This window comes from Babylonia areolata, chromosome 21, assembly GCF_041734735.1.
Source record: "Babylonia areolata isolate BAREFJ2019XMU chromosome 21, ASM4173473v1, whole genome shotgun sequence".
Taxonomy (NCBI): domain Eukaryota; kingdom Metazoa; phylum Mollusca; class Gastropoda; order Neogastropoda; family Buccinidae; genus Babylonia; species Babylonia areolata.
In genome coordinates, this window is record NC_134896.1 from 55661646 (window position 1) to 55685802 (window position 24157).

Genomic DNA, 24157 nt, shown 5'->3' on the forward strand with positions numbered 1-24157 from the left:
CTTTACCCAATGAAAGTGTACGTTCCATCAACCATGGGAGTTTGTTGTCCGTCCACCATGGCAGCTGCGAAACTGATGACAGTTGATTTCGAAGTGTTCGGCAAAGTGCAAGGTGATATATATGCAAAGAGGATTATGCGCCGCTGTAATGATTTTTTTGCACGAACAATGGAGGATTTAATTATCAGTACTTTTGAAAGCAAATATTAACCAAATAAACGGCTGCACACACACACACACACACACACACACACACACATACACGATATTATTGAACAGGGTAATGGTTGCGCGCATGAAAAAGATCACATGAAATGAATATATATTGCATACGGATTGGAAACAGGCTATTCTTTCAGTCAGTGCTTTCGTCAGATATTGTGTAAATGGTTGAGTGTGGATTGTCACAGTTGCAATTATTAGACCAAAATTTAGAGTCTCTCTCTCTCTCTCTCTCTCACACACACACACACACACACATGCAACTTCAGACACATGCGCATTTATACCTATGATAATGATAATAATGATACTAATAATGTACATTTACATAGTGCCCTTTCTCTCTCAGAGCTCAGGGCTCTTGACATGAAAGAAAAATATTTGAACTAGAAGTTACATAAATCATTCATGACATACCACCCCCCACCGCCACCCCTACCCCCCTCCCCCCCCCCCTCCACCACCCCACCCACACACACACACACACACACACTTGATCTCCCTTTCCATCTCTTCATACATCCAAAGTGAGCTGACATGGTTGGTGATGGAGAACAAGGAAGCTCAGAGTGCTTATAGATAGGTTTTAAAAAGATGAGTTTTTTAGTGGTGAGTGAAAAGCAGAAGTAGAATCAGATGCACAGATATGATGAGGAAGGTTGTTCCAGATGTGAGGAGCAGCAAGAAAGAAAGAGTGTTCACCATAGATTCTTGTATTGATGCGAGGAAGTTTCAAAAGGTAATAGGGGAAGAGCGGAGATTTCTTGCGGGAGTGTAAACACTGATGAGGTCAGAAAGATATGTAGGTCCTGTGGAATGGAAAGCAACTTTGTATTCAATTCTGGCTTCAAAGGGGAGCCAATGCAGAGTGCAGAGGTGAGGAGAAATGTGATCAGTATGTAGGACTCTGAGAGTCAGATGGGCAGCATTGTTTTGAAGTTTTTCAATTCGCTGAAGAATGTTATGTGGACAGCCTATGAGAAGAGAATTACAGTAGTTGATTCATGACAGCACAAAAGCAGAAATAAGAGTTTTAGTAGTTTCAACAGAAAGGTACTGTCGGATAGTGTTGATGCGACGAAGTCCACAATCGACTACACGTATCAGATTTCCTACCTGAGTGTGCATGCTGAGGTTTGAGTCAAGAATGACTCCAAGATTCCTTGCTGATTTAGAAAGCTGAACTGTCACTTCACCAACCACAATAGAGACAGGAAAAGAAGTAGATGTGGAAATTCTTGCAGCTTGTCATCATTTGACTTTAGTTTGTTGAATGTCATCCAGGATTTAACATCGAGAATACAACCCTGTATTGACAGAATCAGACTGTGTACTTATGATAATAATAATAATGATACTAATAATGTACATTTATATAGTGCCCTTTCTCTCTGAGAGCTCAGGGCTCTTGACATAAAAGAAAAATATTTGAACTAGAAGTTACATAAATCATTCATGACATACCACCTCCCACCGCCACCCCTACCCCCCTCACCTCCCCTCTGGTTCTGCAGACCTTTGTAGCTGAGTATCATCAGCAAAAGAGTGGTGAAGAACAGAGAAGCTGATATTCATTAGCTTGTTTCCTGTGTTATTTGAATTTGATATGATATGATATGATGTGATAGTATTGTGAGACAGCAACTCTGTATATGCCCCAAACTAAAGTTGTACTCAGTCATACATCATGTAACTTTGACAAATTGTGAAAGTCATCCTAGTGCTTTTAATGCAAGTCCGACAAATTGTGAAAGTCATCCTAGTGCTTTTAATGCAAGTCCGACAAATTGTGAAAGTCATCCTAGTGCTTGTAATGCAAGTCCGAAGCCTAGGGACATACAGCTGTTTGATGAGCATGTATTCCACATGGGTCAGCTTCACCTGATAGCTCTGCAAGATCATGAGCATCTTGTGGCAGCTCTGAAGTCCTGAAGTGAGCCAGAATTTAATTCCTGACAATTAGGCATTAGTTGTTGAAATGTGACTGCTGTAGACCATGATGAGATTGGAGGATAACTGAAGTCTACAGAGAATTCTCTTCACTGAGGTGACAACTAGAACAAAAGAGTTCCTTGGGTCTGGCTCAGATGCTTCATGAACACTTGAAAATTGCACTGGAAGTGTGTAGCATCCCGTTTATGAGACTGTGTTGAGATTATAGAGGCAAACAATGTATCATAATTTGTTATGCACTTTAACACTCAATGATGCCTCCTTGAGCTGACACACATATAATTTGCATGTGTGTTTTGTGTGTGCGTGCATTTTTCTATCATTTGCATTCAAAGTACAGTGAAATAATCTTCTTTGTGAGAACAATAAGTTGTTTATGCTCAAAACTGTGACTTTGATGCATTATTCTGTTACACATTTATAGCTGTTTGGGTAATTGTATTTCAGGTGTCTTCTTTCGAAAGGTAAGCTTTTCACTTTTTAATAGTTCTGAAGTAAAAGTAAAAAGAGTATTGGGGATAAGCAGAAAATTATAATAACAATAATAGTTGTTGTAATAATAGTAATAATAATTAAAAGAAACACTAAAACATTGAAAACGGTATTCTTTTTTTTTTCTTTCTTTCTTTTTTTAACAAAATATTGGATGTTTTTTTGGTTTTTTAAAAATATGATCATCATTACCGTTCATGTTTACTTTAATGCATCATTGGAATAACTTTGATAATTAACCTTGCACATGTGCAGATACTTTTACTTGTAGATAAAAGGAACTCTAAATCAATAAAGATGTTATTTCAAGAGTTTTATTTATTTACAAAAGATAGGTGTTTATATAAAAGCCAAGTCTGTTTAAACATGTTTATCTTAGTGTTCAATGCATAATTGAGTTGACTTTGATAATTGAGTACATATATGTCTATCAAAGAAAAAGAAACAACAAAATTTGTAAAACCAGTTGTTGTGTGCTTATAATTGTCATGTGTATATGCTTGGTAGAGAGAAGGAGAAAAAAAATGTCCTTCCATATGCAGAACTAGCTTCAGATCTTATCCATGTTTCTGCTTGTTGGGTGTTAATACATACTTTTTTTGTGTGGAAATATATATGTAGACCTTGTGCTGCAGTACTGAAAAACATAAGACTTTTCTGCGTACACTCTATGCACACACATATCAGTGCATAATCATAGGCATGCACAGAAGTTCAGTGATACATGTGTGCATATGCACACACACAAGCGCAATCCTGGCATACTTGAACTTGCATGCATGGAGACAGAACACACACACACACACACACACACACACACACACACACACACACACACACACACACACTGTACTTTACCTACAGGGGCATAGGCTGTTGACAAGAGACCTCCATAGTGCCATATCCTTTGCCTTTGTTGGGCACGAAAAAAGGCCCATCTTCTTGGCGTCTGCCTGTAGGTCTTTTTGCTAGGTATTTCTCAGTCGGTCTCTCTTTTGTCTTCCTTTGGGGGTTTCCTATCAGGGCCTGTCTGGTGATGCTTAACACTGGCTTGTCTTAGCTTGTGTCGAACCTGTCCCCATCTTCTTCTTCCAACGTCACTTTCAGATGTGTGTCTTTTTCCACACACTGATGTTGCTGATCATGCCTGGCCAGTGGATCTGGGGGATTCTTCTCAGACAGCTGTTGATGTGAACGCATACACTTTAATGAGGGCAGTCTTTGTCATCTTCCATGTCTCAGCACCATGCAGCTTACCTTGACTTCACATTTGAATTAAAAAGTTGGATTTTAACTCTTTTTTTTGACAGCACTCTGGGTCTCCAGATGTTCTTCAGCTGTACAAAGGCTGCTCTGGCCTTGCCATCCCTTGCTTTGAGATCTGCATTAGTGCCACCCTGCTCGACAATGCTGCTTCCAAGATAAATGATGATTCCATTTCTTCCAGTGCCTTACCTTCGAGTGTCACTGACTGAGCAATACTTGCACTTATGTCCATGATCTTCATTTTGTCCATGTGGATGTTGAGGCCTAGTTGTGATTCAGGTATCTGCTAGTACTGTGGTCTTATCCTGCATCTACTGGTGGCTGTTGGACAGCAGGGAAAGATCATTCGCAGAGTCCAGGACATCCAGCTGCTTCATAGTATTGACTGGACTTCATATTTCTCTATTTTTTTAAATGTTTTATCATCCAATCAGTGACAAGCAGGAAGAGGAATGGAGACAGGAGGCATCCTTGCCTGACACCAGTCTTGACCTGAAACTGCCTGCTGTACTGTCTGCTGTGGATGACTGTAATTTATTTCATAACAGCTGTTCTTGATCATGTTGACCATAGTGTTGAAGCAGTTTTCATAGGGTCTTCTTGTCCACACTGTCAAAGGCTTACACACTTGCATTCACAGGGGCAAACATACATTTGCTCACACACAGACAAGGAAAGTTACACAAAGTTGCACACACATGTAGGTGTGAACACACACGCACACGCACACATACACACACCCCATACTACACCACACCACACCTCACCTCATACAGAATAAATGATACACTCACAAGTCACAACAATTATTATTGTGTGGACAGTACACCCAGAACCAAGCAAAGATGCTTGGCCTTAGTGGCTGGGTCATGAACACCAAGGACAAGACAGTTGTGGGGACCATACAGGGGCCGGCCGAAAAAGTCTCCACAATGTAAGTAACATGGATTTGCTGTCAAATGACATCCATACAACATGGGGGTGCGGGTGTGTGCTGATTATCTGGTTGCGGTTTTCTGCAATTTATCTTTATTCTTATCTTATCTGTCTATTATAATCAATGTGCAGTATACGAGCCTATGTTTATAATTATATTCAAATAATGTTTCTTAATTCTTTCTGTTTTTACATTAAGAATACTAGTTATTACCTGCAGTGTGTGGATGTATGTATGAAACGGTGTATGTGATTTTTTTTTTTTTTTTTTTTACATTTGTATCTTCGTAATATTTGTAAAAGCTGTTGTTGACTTTTACAGTTATGGTCCCCATGTTGTTTACTTGTCTATGTTGTGATAATGCACCTGACCAAATTTCTCCAGTTGGAGATAATAAAGTTATTCTTATCTTATCTTATCTTTATGTAGCAACCACCATTTCAAAGTGATTAGCACTTACAGACTGATGACTGCGAAGACTGGGTTCAAGCCCCATGAGGTTGGGACTTTCCAGCCCATAGGTCTGAAATGGGAAGACAGGGACCACACACAGTTGAGGGTCAGCCACTTCCTCAAAATTTCTGACCAAGGTGTCTGTATCTCATGAGCCTGGGTGACACTGGGGTATATTACGACCAGGAATTATGTACAGATTTGTCGTGAAGTCCCATATCCAAATGGGCCCCCATACATATGGAGAATTTTTTTTTTTTTAAAGTATCGTAATCTGTGCCCTGTTCTCGTGGTGACATCAGTTCCAACTTCCGCTCCACTTCTAAGTTTGTGGTGAGTTCCTGCCAAAATATTTGGCCCTGGCAGGTAAGTTTGTGATGAGTTCCTGCCAAAATTTTTGGCCCTGGCAGGTAAGTTTGTGGTGAGTTCCTGCCAAAATCTTTGGCCCTGGCAGGTAAGTTTGTGGTGAGTTGCTGCCCAAATCTTTGGCACTGGCAGGTTCATAGGGAGTTGGGGGGACATTGCGGCAGTCTTCACTCCCAGTCAGTCTGGCTCAGCTGTCAGTGTTGTCAGTAAGATGCTGAACTGATGGTGTCCTGTATATGTTGAATCAGAACACGCACTGATGAACACCACTGAAGTGACTCAGCAGCAGTGCACAGTCTCTTTTGGTGGGAAGTTTCCTAGCACCTTGACATCAGCAGTTCTCTATAGACTGCTGGCACTGGGACTGCAGCAGACAAATTGCAACAAACAAAATATTCACAGGATCTAACTCCATCAAGTTTGATGATGTTAGTAAGAATGCGTCACAGACGTAAAGCCTTTGTTGATTTTGGTTAATTCAATCAGACCGGTGGCATTTTACAATGCAAGATTAGTCAATAACATTACATAGAATGTGGTTGCAGGTGGTTTCAATTAGGTTTTTGATTTTTGAGGGGATATGTGTGTGTGTGTGTGTGTGTGTGTGTGTGTGTGTGTGCAGGTTAGGTTTGTTATTACTTTAACTTGCATTGTAAGTGATCCCAAACCTTCCTGTCACTGATTGCAGGAAGACGTGGCTGGAAAAGAAAGGAAGCCCCAAGTCACGCATTGACAAGTGCACTTTCAAAGAAGTGGTTAAAGCCCAAACATTCCATTCTTTTGACATCAGAAAATAAAGACTGCTTCCTGGACATGACGTCAGTCGTCAGTGGAGCTGCTCTGTGATAGGCTGCTGTGGTTGAGGACTGTGGATGGATCCTGAATCTCTTTGTGCAACTCAAAGGTACAGAGTTCTTTCATTTTTGACTGGTATCCATTATGTTGAGATACCACGCTGAGGAAGAACGACAGTGGAATATGTTGATGACAGTATTTACTTGTATATTTGTTCTTGTCAGTGAAAGAGGTGAAGAAGGGTATGTGCATATTCTGTGGTGGGTTTTTCTGTTGAAGAGGCGAACTGCCTGTGCGCGCATGCTAGAGAGAGATTGAGTCAGAAGTGATGAGAGAGAGCTTTGAGTAGAAATTTTACTATTGACTGAAACGCAACTATTAGCTTGCATTAATAGCTCAGTTGTGCAATGGAATTTATAATAAAAATAATTGGAATCATTTCCCCCCAGAAGTCTTTGTTCCAGTGAATGTCAAGTGACAGCTGAGATGATGGAGATTATGAAAATTTTAACATCAATGAAAAAATTCTCATACGTTTGTGGTAAACATTGGGATCAGTATGCAAGAGATAATATTATCCACACACTGATTGTCCAACAGAGCGCAAATGCCATTCACATGCTTTCCAATAAATAATTTTGCTGATATCATCAGTCACAACCAACAAGTACACATACTTCCACACACAAGGGCATTGCTGAAGCATTAGTCACTGTATAACATCATGATGAACCAAGCTTACTCCAGTTAGCGCTGGTGCCAAGGAAATGACCCGCATCCTATAAACACGCTAACATTTTAATTTAATTACGCATACTTAACCGTGACCCAACTAGTGCAGACTCCGGCAGGGGTCTGACATTCCTGTCCTGTGCAAACTACTATCCGCCTATGCAGAGAAAACGAAAGTAACTATGGCCGATAACCTCCCGGAAGTAGGTAACCTCCCCTTTGTCCCCCTGGCTAGCGCCCTCTTTTTCCGGCAGCCATCATGACTCCTGTTCCTGTGCTCTTCATACGGTTAAGTTTTTTCGTATTTTCTGCCTGTCTGTCGATTCTCTGGCGTTCTTGTTTTTTGTCAAATTATGTCTCCAACCAGGTCACATAATTATGTAGCTCGATTGGGCAGTCGTGCTAAAATTAAGGCGCAATCGCAATCGATTCGCTGACACTCTGGGCCCTCTACTCCTGGCCCTCTCAACGCCAACCCGCCGCCTCCTCCACTTCCTCCGCTCCCTCTGGTCAACTCCAGACCTCCACCACCTCCTACACCTCCTCTGGTGACTTCTAGAGGTTTGTTGCCACACACTCATGTCAGTGCTGCCTTTAATGTCATTTTCATAGATCCGCGAACGCACTCGACGTGATCCGCGTACTGTAATTAGTAAAAGATGATTCTTTTTTCTTTCTTTTTTTTAAATCAACTACAAAAGAAATAAAGGGCCCAGGTTCAAAGTGCATGATTTTACCCACACAGCTAAAGACCAGCGGTTATAAATGCAATTTAAAATATGCAGAGAGAGAAGGCAACTGGTAAGTTGGAATCACATTCCGGATGCAGTTTTATATTAATTAATTAATAATGCAAATAAATGATACATTGACAGCCCCACACAAGTGATTTTTCCCTCTCTATAATGGTTAATAGTGGCTCTCTATGCCTTAATCTAATCATCTTTCATCACTGTATGTGATTTTACTCTTGTGAGCTGTTGTTTAGCGACGTGTTGATGGAATGGTAAATTAAGCAATGAAATGATTCCAAACTATATCCAAGAAATAAATATAAAATATACACACACTTGTAAATGAAATGTTATGAATTTAGGAACTGAAACACCTGAACATCTTATAATATACAAGTATGCCAACATGAGTATAATTATGCACTCTGGGAAAGAAACGACATATTCATTCAACGTGCATGCACACTTACGAATCCACACACACTTTGTACAAAACCCACATATTTTATTCAACATCATGGGTACACATCACTAGGTAGCAAAAGCGGTTCAAAAGCCTGGAGTTCAAATACACCCCACAAGAAACAAAAACCCTTAAACACACACAACATTCTGCTGTGTCAGTGATACAATCCTTGCTGATCACCCAGGTCAGTATGTGGAGGAAACATACTGATCAACCACACCCTGTCATCGCTGGTGCAGACAGATGACAGATTTTTAAATACAGTTATTATCTTAACACATTTCAAACTTTGTTCAAGTCAAAAGGCCGAAGATATTCTTATATTTGGTATCAAAATGATATCTTTGGCTCACAAATCTATGAAGTGACCTGGATATAAAGTTGTCTTGAATCCATGTTTGAGAAAACTGCACTCCATATTTTTCAGGTCCCACTGTTTTCTGTCAGTGAGCAAACAAACATGAGCATCACATGTACTCACACACATGTAAAGTTAACAACGGAAGAAGCAGTCTTGCACTCTTTCATTATCAAGCTTGAAATTCTGCAAGTGGGAGGCCTAAAATAACAGGAACAAAATGACCACCACTCTGTCTGAATTCAACATTGTGTTCTGGACATGGAAAAGGGCTCAACAATGGCAGCAACATCATTTAAAGACTCTCAGTGTCACCGATTCTATTCATCTTCTCGTTAACTTTTCAAGTCTGTTTGCTACAAGCATTTGATGTGAAGCTGAAAGAGCGTGGCACACCTGACACTGTGTATAGATCAAGCATGATGATGTGAAGCTGAAAGAGTGTGGCACACCTGACACTGTGTATAGATCAGGCGTGATGATGTGAAGCTGAAAGAGCGTGGCACACCTGACACTGTGTAGATCAGGCATGATGATGTGAAGCTGAAAGAGCGTGGCACACCTGACACTGTGTATAGATCAGGCATGATGATGTGAAGCTGAAAGAGTGTGGCACACCTGACACTGTATAGATCAGGCATGATGATGTGAAGCTGAAAGAGTGTGGCACACCTGACACTGTGTATAGATCAGGCATGATGATGTGAAGCTGAAAGAGTGTGGCACACCTGACACTGTGTATAGATCAGGCATGATGATGTGAAGCTGAAAGAGCGTGGCACACCTGACACTGTGTATAGATCAGGCATGATGATGTGAAGCTGAAAGAGTGTGGCACACCTGACACTGTGTATAGATCAGGCATGATGATGTGAAGCTGAAAGAGCGTGGCACACCTGACACTGTGTATAGATCAGGCATGATGATGTGAAGCTGAAAGAGTGTGGCACACCTGACACTGTATAGATCAGGCATGATGATGTGAAGCTGAAAGAGTGTGACACACCTGACACTGTGTAGATCAGGCATGATGATGTGAAGCTGAAAGAGTGTGGCACACCTGACACTGTGTATAGATCAGGCATGATGATGTGAAGCTGAAAGAGTGTGGCACACCTGACACTGTATAGATCAGGCATGATGATGTGAAGCTGAAAGAGTGTGGCACACCTGACACTGTGTAGATCAGGCATGATGATGTGGAAGGGTGGAAGGAGGACACAAGACTAGATGCTGAAGCACTGGCACTGCTGGTCACATCAGGACACCACTACTTCCATTATTTACTGTGCCAGGAGAAAGTTAGGACACTCATCAAACTTAACACCATAAGATAACAAGTCTTCATCATGAAAACAGGGCTTTGGAGCTTTTTGATTTATTATTTCATCTCAGTAGGGCATGAGCTGGGGTCTTTGGGGTGGTTTCGTGTGTGTGTGGGAGGGGGGGTGTTGTTTTGTGGGTTGTTTTTTTTTTAGAAAACAGTATGCTGCATTTTTTTTTCTGGGTTCAGATCATGTAAGGACAAAGGGAAAAAATCTTCCTGAACAAACAGCACTCTCTCTCTGACAGGGGAAGAGAAGGGGTGGAGTGGGGGAGGTGGTTTGCAGAAAGGGTAGTCATGTCAAATGACATCGTAACGGACTGACAGTGGGGAAAGCACATCATAACACATCATAAATACTGCAAAATTCTGTACAAGGTACTCTTCACCAAGGGGGAAAAAATCAACACACATGATCATTAGCAAACCTTCAGATCACAATTCAAATAATGCAGACTAGCATTGTCTTCATGTCAAAAGCTGCAACTGACGAATCACAAGAACACCCATGATATGTAAGCTTGTTCAGGGCAACATATCTAACACATACCAACACAGCCAATGCGCAGGAACAGCAAAACAGAAGTAAAAAAACAAACAAACCTGCAGTGGAGATTAACCACCTCTGTCTCTGCCATGGCAGGACCTGACATACACAGGGCACACCACAAGAGTGCTGAGCCAAGAGCGTTAGCAGTGACAGGAACACCAACCACATCAGGTCGTACCACTGACTGACCCGATGCAACCAACGTCATGCCAGAGTAGCTTGAAACTAATGATCAGCTTGCATGCCTGAAATCAACACTGGAACTAATCATCAATAGCTCTGGGCACTTCATGATTCCCCCCAAAATGTCCCCTTTTGTTGACCTGACACTGCACAGCATGTGCTCCCTGTATGTATCCTCCTAGTGGCACAGTAACTAACTGTGTATATTAATGATTCAGTTGTGCAGAGTTCTTTTTCATGAATGGAATCAAGAAACTGAATGAAGAAGCCCATAACCATTTACTGAAAACATTAACTGCTTTTGAAATACTGCCACTCCCTGCTTGAAATTTCAAATGTTTTCATTTCTTACAAAGAATAAAGCAATTTTAATCAGCCACTTTCCACAGACGCTTGCAAAGTTACTGTGGGAGAACCTGTCTGACTGAACAGTTGGGCAAGGAAAAGTCAAGGCAAGACGCACAGCAAACATAGGCACTTACAAAACATGGGCAAGAGAACAATGGATTTTGTAACTTGTCACAAACTGTAACAAAACTGCCGCAACATCTTACCTACAGAGCTACTGACACAAAACAGTATTTGTTTCCCTTTCCATTAATCAAAGTACAAAAACAACAACAACAAAATGTCAGTGATAATGTGTGCCTTAAGTAAATACATAAATTATGTACACACCAACATAATTTTCTCATCACCATGCCCAACAAAGAATCGCCCACCTCAAAAACAGTCGTAGCAGACACTTAGCTCAAATCAACATGTCAAAATCTCAGTCCAACGGAGTGTCCAAGGATGGTGCTGACCTTAGAAAGAGTTTTGTTTGTTTGTTTGTTTTGAGAGGATGGATTTTCCTGTTCTCTTCTGTATTATTTTTTTGTCTTTTTTTTCCCCCAAGTCCTCTCAAGCATTTGGCTGACACGTTTAAAAAAAAACAAAAAAAAACACCTTTTTTTTTAAAATGAATAAAACAACAGCCAATGCAGAAGACAAATCATTTATTTTTTGTTTAAATAAAATATTGATTTCAGAGGACAGTGGTGTGTATAAATGTAATTACTAAACTTGTTTGAAAATGTTTCTTTTATAATCAATTTCAGTATCATCCAGTTCAGTAATTTTGTTTTCAACCAAACACTGGATTGAATGTGTGTGTGTGTGTGTGTGTGTGTGTGTTCATATGTGTATATGTGATTGCAAACATGCATGCATGCGTGGTATTATTATCAAAATAACATCAGTATATTAAATCTGTAACAGATGAATGGAATAATTATTATTGCTGGCTTTCATATATATGGAAACATTTGCCAAATCTAGTTCTCCATTATGCTGGAATGACTTCACATGAACTGCACACAGTAATACTGAAGAAATCTTCCACTCTCAATGATATAAAACAAAACCATTTTATAACATATTCAGACAACGAACGATTATTGTAAGTAATAATGAATATCTTTTATAGAGCACAATCCCCCCATAAATATTCAAGCTCAACACACCATTTAAATCAAACAAACAAAAACAACAACAACAAAAAGTGAGTACAAAACAATCAATAAAAACAAAATGAAAAAATTGATGATTTCACTTCACAATGCACGTTGTAAGGCTACCCCTTATACATACCCTCACACACATCGCTCAAACAACCCACCCAGCAAACATTTAGTACACATGACATCAATACAATAGCATGTAACAAGCACCTTTGTTGTTAACTTACCTATGTCATTTCATATTTAGGCTGTAACATGCTAACACACTGTAGACACACACACTACTTTCAAGCTGGGTTTTTTTTGTGTGGATTTTTGGGTTTTTTCACCATTTTTAATCATCATGGTAAATTATGCAGCACAGTACAAACATGCACAGCAGGGACAGTAAGATTTCAGATCTGGGATTCTCTCTCTTTGTTGCTCAGACCTTTAATTACCAGGCGGAAGGAACATCAGTGAACAGATGAAGAATTCACGTTTCAGCTGATGTCCAAGCACACAAGATAAAACAGTGGACTGAACACAGTCCACACTGATGTGCTGTCACAGCCAGGACCAGTCTCCTATCAGTGAGTTGTTCCAGTCTCCTATCACTGTATCAGTGAGGCCTTACACAGGTCTCCACACTTCTCAGTGCTAGTTATCTCTTGTCAGCCGTCAGTGAAGGCAGCTGTGGACTTGGGTTGGAATTCGGTGACCTGGTCAATGCTCAGCCTCCTCTGATTACCAAAGAACACGGTTATTCAAGCTTTGGGGTTAAACTTCAGTGGACTGCTCAATGCTCTGTCTCTTCTTATTACCAAAGAACACGGTTATTCAAGCTTTGGGGTTAAACTTCAGTGAACTGCCCAAATCTTAAGTCTCCTCTGATTATCCAAGGACACTGTGTTATTCAAACATCAACATCAGCGACACATGCCACGGTCATGTCTTCTTTGATGGTAACAAACAGTGACACCATGTGGGTATCAAAGGGACAACAAGACATCAACAGGACTGTTCCCTCTGATAGCACAGAAACTGGAACTCTTCCCAGGCCTACACAATGAAGTACCTGACAGCAAAATCAGCAGACTAATGTACGGCATCAGTGCCAAGATATGGGGCTCAGTGTGGAATACTTAATATCATTTATGGAGCCATCTACCGGATATAAGAATGGATACTTCATGACAATTATGCATTTGCACTTTGATATAAAACAAAAAAGCTTTTCATGTATGAATCATGAAAGAATGCACACACACGCACAAAGTTAAAAACAGGAAATAATTTTTCTTTCTTAAAACAGACATCACATTTACATTTCTCAAAAAAACCAAAACCAAAAAGTACACCACTTATGGCAAATAGACACTGGTTATGACACTTCAACAACAACAAAAGTAAGACAGAACAACAAAAACAAAAAGTTGGCATTAGACACAGCACAGCACAGCACAGCCAGCCAAATATGAGCTGTTCATTCAGTTACTAAGTTAGTCATCCTACCATCCATCACATGCCTCACATACTAACTTAACTCTTCCCAGTTATAGTCCTCCTAAAATCACACCTAATATACACCTCACATACATGAGCGTCCCACATTCAATCACACTCACATACGTGAGCTCTTCTTTGTCACTGTCATCATACATTCAATCACACACCTCACATGTGAGCTCTTCATAGCTACAGTCAATCTACATGTCACAAATAACACACACACTGCCCTCTCTCCAACAACCACACCACCACCATCACCCCCAAACATCAGTGACATTCTGACAACCTTATCAGTCGTCAGCTCCAACTCACACAATGACCACGTCCACAGCCAGGCTAAGTGCTGTGCTGACACATGCTCTCCAAACATCAGTGACATTCTGACAACCATATCAGTCGTCAGCTCCAACTCACACAATGACCACGTCCACAGCCAGGCTAAGTGCTGTGCTGATACATGCTCTCCAAACATCAGTGACATTCTCACAACCTTCTCAGCTCCAACTCACACAATGACCACGTCCACAACCAGGCTAAGTGCTGTGCTGATACATGCTCTCCAAACATCAGTGACATTCTGACAACCTTCTCAGTCGTCAGCTCCAACTCACACAATGACCACGTCCACAGCCAGGCTAACTGCTGTGCTGATACATGCTCTCCAAACATCAGTGACATTCTGACAACGATGTGACCAAGCGCGCTATGCTTGCTCCAAAACTGCTCACACACAAGCTACAGCAGACGACGTTTACCCTCCTTACCAGCACCCAGAATTGTGTGACGTCACTCCGCTTACATCATTTTGTTCTGGCCAGACAGCCTACTCAAGGCTCGCCCAATGTCGCATCGCAGTACGTCAATGGCTGAGCGGAAACTTGTGTTTCTGTTCCACCGTAATTAATTAATAACTCTTTTGTCAGATCAGTAAACTACAAGTATTATATACCGGCAGAATCGTCGTAATTCCATCTTTAAATCTATTCCATTTATGTTCACCTACGTTAAACTGATTTAACGCAGTTTGTAATTTTCAGCGACAAGCTTGTTAAATCGTTTCAAACAATATTTAGTTAAGTCTTTTGTGCCGTACCCTTGAATAACCACTCGGTACACGGCTACAACCATATGAGTCATCAGCTCCAACTCGCACAATGACCACGTCCACAGCCAGGCTAACTGCTGTGCTGATACATGCTCTCCAAACCTGCTCCCTGACTCCTTCCTCAAGGCTGACATCAGCACTGTCACCACACCTCAACAGCTATATCAAAACTCTGACCATTAAAACTATCACTGGGATGTCCAGTCAATGTGTTAACATTACATTTAACTTCAGTGATTTTGAGACTGCCGGTGCACTGAAAGTGCTGACAGAATACCGGAGTACACTGATATAACCTCTGTGGATTTCCATCACCGGACACATGGTATAGCACTCATAGAATTCAAGGTGTTGGTGGGCAATGAACACGCAAGCTTTAAACAAATCATCTTCATTTTCTCCGCCCTTTAAGAACAGATTTCAGTCCTCTGGGGATGAAGTTAGGAAGCCATTGAGGCAAGCAGTTAGACGTGATGCGGTTACTGATGGTGCAACGCAGTTGTTGCTCTAGAACCAGCAGTATTCTGCCAAGGTGTGTTAACGATCTGTTGTTCAGCTTACACTATTATAGATATATACATATGTATGTATACATATATATGGACTGGTTAACACAAACAGGTGAGTCAAAAATGCATAGTTACCACCTGGTGTGCGATATGTGGGGACGGAATCATCACATATGAACCACCTGCATCTGTATGTTCTGTACCATATCACATCTATTCTGTTAGTTGTTTTTTCTCTGGTTCAGTCAACATTTAACAAATGAATCAATCTGCACACCAGAAAGGCACAGTGACAAAATGTTTGTGAAGAAAATTTTGAGATATTTTCAGCCAGAAAAGTCTAGATAGGGTAGGTAGGTATAAATGCAAACAGCATGTAATTGTGAACAGTTCATGTACCGCCCCACTCCGAAGAGTTCTCACTACACACATTTCACACTTTAACGTCTGCTGCAACCTCATTCTGATACCTTAATGAATATCCATTTCCAAGAACCAGTCAAACATCAGCTATTTCCGACTATTTCCACAATTTTCTTCTCTTTATGCACCTCTGCCGACCAAGTAAACAACCATGCATTTAAAATCTTAAAATAATGGAAGCAAGTAGCAGGGCTTGAACTTTGACACAATAAAATACCTGATTTGATTTGATATGCTAAATGAATTGTGCATTACCAATGCTGGAAAAATTTAAGAAAGCATTTTGGTGACAGATCAGAATGTCAGTGTTGACAGGATTCTTCAAAACAGTGTCGTCTGCAAGTCAGACTATTGGATGTTTTGACGTGTCTATTTGTGAACAATGCTGCACAGTTACTGAGCGCTCTCAAAAGGGTGTGTTTGTATGTGGTGTGCGGTGTGCGCATTTAAATGTGTGTTTGTGTGTGTGCATGTATGATCAAAACCAGCAATACAACAGTGTCAAGCAGTATTCAAATAATATGGTATGTCTAGTGAGTTCAAGACCTGCTACTGTTTTAATAGTTCACATGTACCCAAACCCATCAATGACAATCAAGGCTTGCCCATTCACATTTACCCTCAAGCACCCCTGCTGTTTCAACCGCTGAGAAAACGTTGAATGAAAAGAAGGAGTAGACAAACTTTTCCTGGTGCAACAATCAGAGAATGCCTTCAAAAACAGAACAGCTACAATGGACAATCGTACAACCTTTTATCTGTACAACACATGTGCTTATGCTGGTCTCAATTTTCAGTTCTAATGACACTACAATTTCTGGCGAGGTTGTTCATTCATCATACATTGATAAAAAATAAAAATGTTCAAGCCTGCACAGCGCTACATCAATCAGAAAGGCATGAAAAATGGTCAGGGCGGAGTAAAGGTCAGCCATTATCAACAGCCAGGCTACCTCTTCTCAACCTGTTCTGTGTGTGTGTGTGTGTGTGTGTGTGTTTACCAGTAAACCCTTCAATGGAAGACCATTCATTGTTACAGTGTTATCAGCTGTAGTTCCCCAACTAAACAAGGGATCCATTTCCAATTCAATCCAATCTACACACACACACACACACACACACACACACACATGAAGTGACAGGCACTGGTCAGAGTGGTTATCAGCCTGACACCAATCTGTTCAGAAACATGGACAGACCTGCATGACGGCATCCGAGTCAGACCAACGAGGCAAACCCAGCGGTAACCAGTGACCACCCTGAAACACCTGGGTTGGCAAGATACTCCACTGCAGGATAAGAATACTTACAAAGCCTAACAAACTTTTTCTCATTTCGTTCAATCAGTGTGCATGAACTCAAACTCTTTAATGACTAGGTCATTCTGCCCATGGTGGGATAGGGGTGTGTCAGGTATGGGGGGTACAGGGACAAAGGGATAACACAGTTATCTAAACTGCATGAATCACAACTGAATTGTGTACGAAAAGAACCGTGTGGTGACACTGTCTTACAGTACTGTGTGCTTTTGGGGCTGCCTACATGGCACACTCTGATTCATTCAAACATCAGTCTGTGACCTCGGAAGACATATCCATACCTGTCTGTACAATAGATATCACAAACAGATGGATCTACATTACATGTCAGTAACTTCAGACAAATAAACATACATTTGGACACACACACACACACACACACACACACACACACACACACAAATTCTCGTCAATGTTCAAGAATGAAAAAGGCTAAAAATGTCCATAAACTCTAAGCCTGGTGTGGGTGCTTTCTCTCACTTTTCTCATCTCACACACGTCCACACACACATACATACACATACACACATACCTACATCTGTCACATTATCTTTTGGCCCACATGATGGATATTTTTTAATGTATTTCCTGTGCACATCTTATAATCGTAAAGAAAAAAAAATTTAAACTGAAACAGACTGACATACTTCCCACTTCTTAAAAAAAAAAGAACACACACACACACACACACACACACACACACACACACACCACACTTTCAAGCAAAACCAAGTACAGATCTACAATCAGTGTCCATCCCACGCCAATCATTCTCTCCTCTTTTCCATCCAATACTGGCCCACGTAGTTCTATCAGTATCACATCACGCCCCGTTCCTCACACCCACCCAGATCACCAGACAGTGCAGTCACTGTGTCAGAACAAAAAGAAACGATCCTACCAGTACCTACATCCACAAACTAGTCTATCAGGAACTAGTGCATCCAGAAGCTACAGCAGCTGTCAACAGCATGGGATTGTCTAGCATTGGGATGAGGTAGGCCGACCCTCTTCAGCCGGCGAATAGGCGACACCGCAAGTCAAGGTTCAGTTCCACCCTGTTCACACGCTGTGGGTCCTGTGAGACGTCCTTTCTCCTCCACCTCTCCTCCACAACCCTTTCTCCTCCTCAACCTTTCCTCCGTTCCTTTCTCCTTCACCTCTCCTCCACAATCCATTCTCCTCCACCTCTCCTCCACACCCCTTTCTCCTCCTCAACCTCTCCTCCAGTCCTTTCTCCTCCACCTCTCCTCCAATCCTTTATCCTTCACCTCTCCTCCACAACCCTTTCTCCTCAACCTCTCCTCCAGTCCTTTCTCCTCCACCTCTCCTCCACTTCCTTTCTCCTCCACCTCTCCTCCACAGTCCTTTCTCCTCCACCTCTCCTCCATTCCTTTCTCCTTCACCTCTCCTCCACAACCCTTTCTCCTCCATTCCTTTCTCCTTCACCTCTCCTCCACAACCCTTTCTCCTCAACCTCTCCTCCAATCCTTTCTCCTTCACCTCTCCTCCACAACCCTTTCTCCTTCACCTCTCCTCCACAACCCTTTCTCCTTCACCTCTCCTCCATTCCTTTCTCCTTCACCTCTCCTCCACAACCCTTTCTCCTCCAATCCTTTCTCCTCCACCTCTCCTCCAATCCTTCCTCCTCCTCCATTCCTTTCTCCTTCACCTCTCCCCCACAACCCTTTCTCCTCAACCTCTCCTCCATTCCTTTCTCCTTCACCTCTCCTCCACAACCCTTTCTCCTCAACCTCTCCTCCATTCCTTTCTCCTTCACCTCTCCTCCACAACCCTTTCTCCTCAACCTCTCCTCCAACCCTTTCTCCTCAACCTCTCCTCCATTCCTTTCTCATTCACCTCTCCTCCACAACCCTTTCTCCTTCACCTCTCCTCCATTCCTTTCTCCTTCACCTCTCCTCCACAACCCTTTCTCCTCAACCTCTCCTCCAACCCTTTCTCCTCAACCTCTCCTCCATTCCTTTCTCATTCACCTCTCCTCCACAGTCCTTTCTCCTCCACCTCTCCTCCTCCCCTGTGCACTGAAGGGTCAGTTCACTCTGTCATCACACGGTTCTCTCACAGTCACAGTCACCAAAACACACACACACACACACACACACCTCACCCTTCTTCATGCCACAAGCTGCCGCAACAAAACAGCCTGCATCATCTTAGGATTCATTGCTGTCCTTCATTTTGTCACACTGTTTGTGACATTGACTGGCACTGCCTCCCTATGCCCAGCCCTAGACACAGTTGATATATGAATTCACTGCCCCAGTGGACATTTGGACCGCGGACTTCATAACCTACTCTGGACTGACCGTCTGAACCTGGCCTGGGAACTCTGAAGAAGATGACGTGGCCATTAAGGCTTTGGGACATTCAACCTTCATGTGACATCTCCTACACAAGCAAAGGATTTATGGCTGTCCTATCCTGGTCGCATACAACATGGAAATTGCTAGCTGAAGAACGGGAGCTAAAACTTGTTCTACCCTGGTTTCTCCTTGCAGCACAAAATGTTTGTGGCCTGCCTTGTAGACCTTCTGCAGTCAATGCACAACACTAACAAATCGGAACACGCCTTAAAAACAATCTTCAGAAAGAGATGTAGCTGACAAATGATAAGAAATGGAGGGACTGTGTGTATGTATGCCTTAACACTACAGGTGCATACTGTGGAGATGGACCTCTCACCAAACCGCGTGCCCACCAAAGCCTTTGCCAGGAACTCCAGGGTCCTGAAGCAGGCAGCGTCTCTGCCCTGCCAGTTAATAAAGGACTTCAGCTGCTTGTGTACTGTGAGTGCCTGACTGGCTCACTTGTTTGAGAATGACGGGCGCAGCAGCCGAGAGGTTAAAGCGTTGGACTGTCAATCTGAGGGTCCCGGTTTCGAATCACGGTGGCGGCGCCTGGTGGGTAAAAGGTGGAGATTTTTACAATCTCCCAGGTCAACACATGTGCAGACCTGCTAGTGCCTGAACCCCCTTCATGTGTATATGCAAGCAGAAGATCAAATACGCACATTAAAGATCCTGTAATCCATGTCAGCGTTCGGTGGGTTATGGAAACAAGAACATACCCAGCATGCACACCCCCGAAAACAGAGTATGGCTGCCTACATGGCGGGGTAAAGAACAGTCATACACGTAAAAGCCCACTCGTGTGCATACGAGTGAACGCAGAAGAAGAAGAAGTAGTTTGAGAATGAGCTTGCAGTCAGAATGCTGTGAGTTGGAATCACAGACATCCTACATAAAAACCGGCATTGCCATGGCTCTTCTTTACGTGTTGTTGTTCTGGTGGTGTCAAACAGGTCCCCTCTTTCCAAATTACCCTGGTGGTTATCCCTGTCAACCATATCACCTGAGGTGGGTGTTGATTTTAAACCTGAATGTAACGTATTGAAATTCAGACAGTGCAGGTGTGCGTCTGTGCTTCTTTCACACACCACAGCACACAGAGTCACGCTTGCGCATATCACCGCACGGTCTGCACTGAGCTTTCACACACATCATCACTGTCCGCACACATCTGGTACAACTCCAATGAGCCAGGTGTCTACAGAGTAATGTGGATGACCCTGTATTGCTGACGTTCCCCTCACAGCTGAGCCGGAAGTTGTGCTGATGCTGAGCTGAATGTGTTGAGGAAGTCTGGGAATGGTGCCACACTCAGGCACACATGTTGAGGCACTTGATGAGCATGTGAGGAACAGGTGTGAACAACAGGGGATAAGAATGAGAGTGAATGAACTCTAACGGCGGAGATGGTTCAGTGAGTGAGGTATTCTGGAGTCACTCAGTTACATGGACTAAGATATTGTGGAGACCCCACGCTGTATCAATGCTGCAGTGACTCTCTGTATACAAACAAGAAAGGAGAACTTCCTACACGGCATGAGAATGCTGTGAAAAAAACTGATACAGCTGAGACAATGAAGTTCTTCAGGTGGTACTATCCCCATGTCTGGACAGGCTGTATGTGTGCTGGTTCCACAGACACCAGCTGAGAAAAGCTTCTGATGTTGTTTGGGTAAGGAATAAACGTGCTGTGACACTGTGTGTTCAAAACGCAACGCTTTTCCCGTCATCAAATGAGGCCAGCAGCCTTGTGTACTGAGAAGAAAACGGGAAAGAACTGCACATGATGTTTGAATGCAGTTGGTTTTCTTTAAGTACTGGGGTACTGGAATACAAGGATAACCTTCAGTTGTGGAGGAGAATGGTGTGGATGCAAGACAGCATGATGGTAAGGTGGGAGTGAGGTGATGGTAAGGTGGGAGTGAGGTGAAGGTAAGGTGATGGTGAGGTGGGAGTGAGGTGATGGTAAGGTGATGGTAAGGTGGGAGTGAGGTGAAGGTAAGGTGGGACTTGAGGTGAGGGTAAGGTGATGGTAATGTGGGAGTGAGGTGAGGGTAAGGTGATGGTAAGGTGGGAGTGAGGTGAAGGTAAGGTGATGGTAAGGTGGGAGTGAGGTGATGGTAAGGTGATGGTGAGGTGGGAGTGAGGTGAGGGTAAGGTGATGGTGAGGTGGGAGTGAGGTGATGGTGAGGTGGGAGTGAGGTGAAGGTAAGGTGATGGTAATGTGGGACTTGAGGTGAGGGTAAGGTGATGGTGAGGTGGGAGTGAGGTGAGGGTAAGGTGATGGTAATGTGGGACTTGAGGTGAAGGTAAGGTGATGGTGAGGTGGGAGTGAGGTGAAGGTAAGGTGATGGTAAGGTGGGAGTGAGGTGGGAGTGAGGTGAGGGTAAGGTGATGGTGAGGTGGGAGTGAGGTGAAGGTAAGGTGATGGTGAGGTGATGGTGAGGTGATGGTGAGGTGGGAGTGAGGTGAAGGTAAGGTGAGGGTAAGGTGATGGTGAGGTGATGGTGAGGTGGGAGTGAGGTGAAGGTAAGGTGAGGGTAAGGTGATGGTGAGGTGGGAGTGAGGTGAAGGTAAGGTGATGGTGAGGTGGGAGTGAGGTGAAGGTAAGGTGATGCTAACATGGGAGCATTTCACCTCAGTGCTGTTCACACTGTCTGTCCTTCCTTCAGTTAGGTGCTGAAGTGAGAAGAGCATTCCTCAACCACCATGTGGAGAGGGCAGTAAACCTCTGACATGGGCGCCTCAAACAGGGAATAATCTCTTCACGCAGATGTTCAAAAGAAATGAAAATTGTCCTGGAGGGTGCACTTTCTTGGAATAAGCTGCTGAAATGGGGCATGAACTTTTGTTGAAAAGATGCACTTGTGGAGAAGCAGATCATGCTGACACAGGATGAAATAACGAAATGCCGACGACCGGATCTCTGCCCATCTCTTGCGCATCCAATGAGGATGAGGGGGGTTTGGGGATGGGGGGGTGTGGGGGGGGTGTTGTTGGAGGGTATTCAGATGAGGCGGGTGTTCTTGAGGTAGTGGATGAGGGTGTCATGGATGAACTGATACTGCCCAAGGGTCTGCACCATGTGCATGCGCTGATTGCGGATCCCCGTCAGGGCCTTGGGCAGGTCCACGCTCTGCAACACCAGTCCGACATGGTGAGGTCATTCACTCATCTCTACCCAGTCCGACATGGTGAGGTCATTGACTCATCTCTACCCAGTCCGACATGGTGAGGTCATTCACTCATCTCTACCCAGTCCGACATAGTGAGGTCATTCACTCATCTCTACCCAGTCCGACATGGTGAGGTCATTCACTCATCTCTACCCAGTCCGACATGGTGAGGTCATTCACTCATCTCTACCCAGTCCGACATGGTGAGGTCATTCACTCATCTCTACCCAGTCCGACATAGTGAGGTCATTCACTCATCTCTACCCAGTCCGACATGGTGAGGTCATTGACTCATCTCTACCCAGTCCGACATAGTGAGGTCATTCACTCATTTCTACCCAGTCTAACATGGTGAGGTCATTGACTCATCTCTACCCAGTCCAACATGGTGAGGTCATTGACTCATTTCTACCCAGTCCGACATGGTGAGGTCATTCACTCATCTCTACCCAGTCCGACATAGTGAGGTCATTCACTCATTTCTACCCAGTCTAACATGGTGAGGTCATTCACTCATCTATACCCAGTCCAACATGGTGATGTCATTCACTCATCTCTACCCAGTCCAACATGGTGAGGTCATTGACTCATCTCTACCCAGTCCGACATAGTGAGGTCATTCACTCATCTCTACCCAGTCCGACATAGTGAGGTCATTCACTCATTTCTACCCAGTCTAACATGGTGAGGTCATTCACTCATCTCTACCCAGTCCAACATGGTGAGGTCATTGACTCATCTCTACCCAGTCCAACATGGTGAGGTCATTCACTCATCTCTACCCAGTCCGACATAGTGAGGTCATTCACTCATTTCTACCCAGTCTAACATGGTGAGGTCATCCACTCATCTATACCCAGTCCAACATGGTGAGGTCATTCACTCATCTCTACCCAGTCCAACATGGTGAGGTCATTGACTCATCTCTACCCAGTCCGACATGGTGAGGTCATTGACTCATCTCTACCCAGTCCGACATGGTGAGGTCATTCACTCATTTCTACCCAGTCCGACATGGTGAGGTCATTCACTCATCTCTACCCAGTCCGACATAGTGAGGTCATTCACTCATTTCTACCCAGTCTAACATGGTGAGGTCATCCACTCATCTATACCCAGTCTAACATGGTGAGGTCATTGACTCATCTCTACCCAGTCCAACATGGTGAGGTCATTGACTCATCTCTACCCAGTCTGACATGGTGAGGTCATTCACTCATCTCTACCCAGTCCAACATGGTGAGGTCATTCACTCATCTCTACCCAGTCCGACATGGTGAGGTCATTGACTCATCTCTACCCAGTCCAACATGGTGAGGTCATTAACTCATCTCCACCAACCTATTGTTTACCATCTGTCTGCAAACCACCGCAGAATTTTCACCACTTTTACACACAGACACAAACACACACACCACAACCACCACCACCA

General features: G+C 43.2%; 2 protein-coding genes across 10 annotated transcripts in view; one reads left to right on the forward strand and one right to left on the reverse strand.

Moving 5' to 3' along the window:
• Nucleotides 1-12: 12 nt before the first annotated feature.
• On the forward strand, nt 13-6925 carry LOC143295880 (acylphosphatase-2-like). The gene is made up of 4 exons (XM_076607544.1): nt 13-112; nt 2623-2639; nt 4758-4867; nt 6378-6925. The coding sequence occupies exons 1-4, from the start codon at nt 34-36 to the stop codon at nt 6484-6486; spliced, it is 315 nt and encodes a 104-aa protein (XP_076463659.1). The 5' UTR covers nt 13-33; the 3' UTR covers nt 6487-6925.
• A 6822-nt stretch (nt 6926-13747) lies between these two features.
• LOC143295882 (tyrosine-protein phosphatase non-receptor type 21-like) overlaps nt 13748-24157 on the reverse strand; it is a 49972-nt gene continuing 39562 nt past the window's right edge. For all 9 annotated transcript variants that reach the window (XM_076607554.1, XM_076607551.1, XM_076607553.1 and 6 more), the window contains one exon: nt 13748-22685. In XM_076607554.1, the coding sequence (XP_076463669.1) occupies nt 22557-22685 (129 nt within the window). In that variant the 3' untranslated portion in view covers nt 13748-22556. The remainder of the gene's footprint in view (nt 22686-24157) is intronic.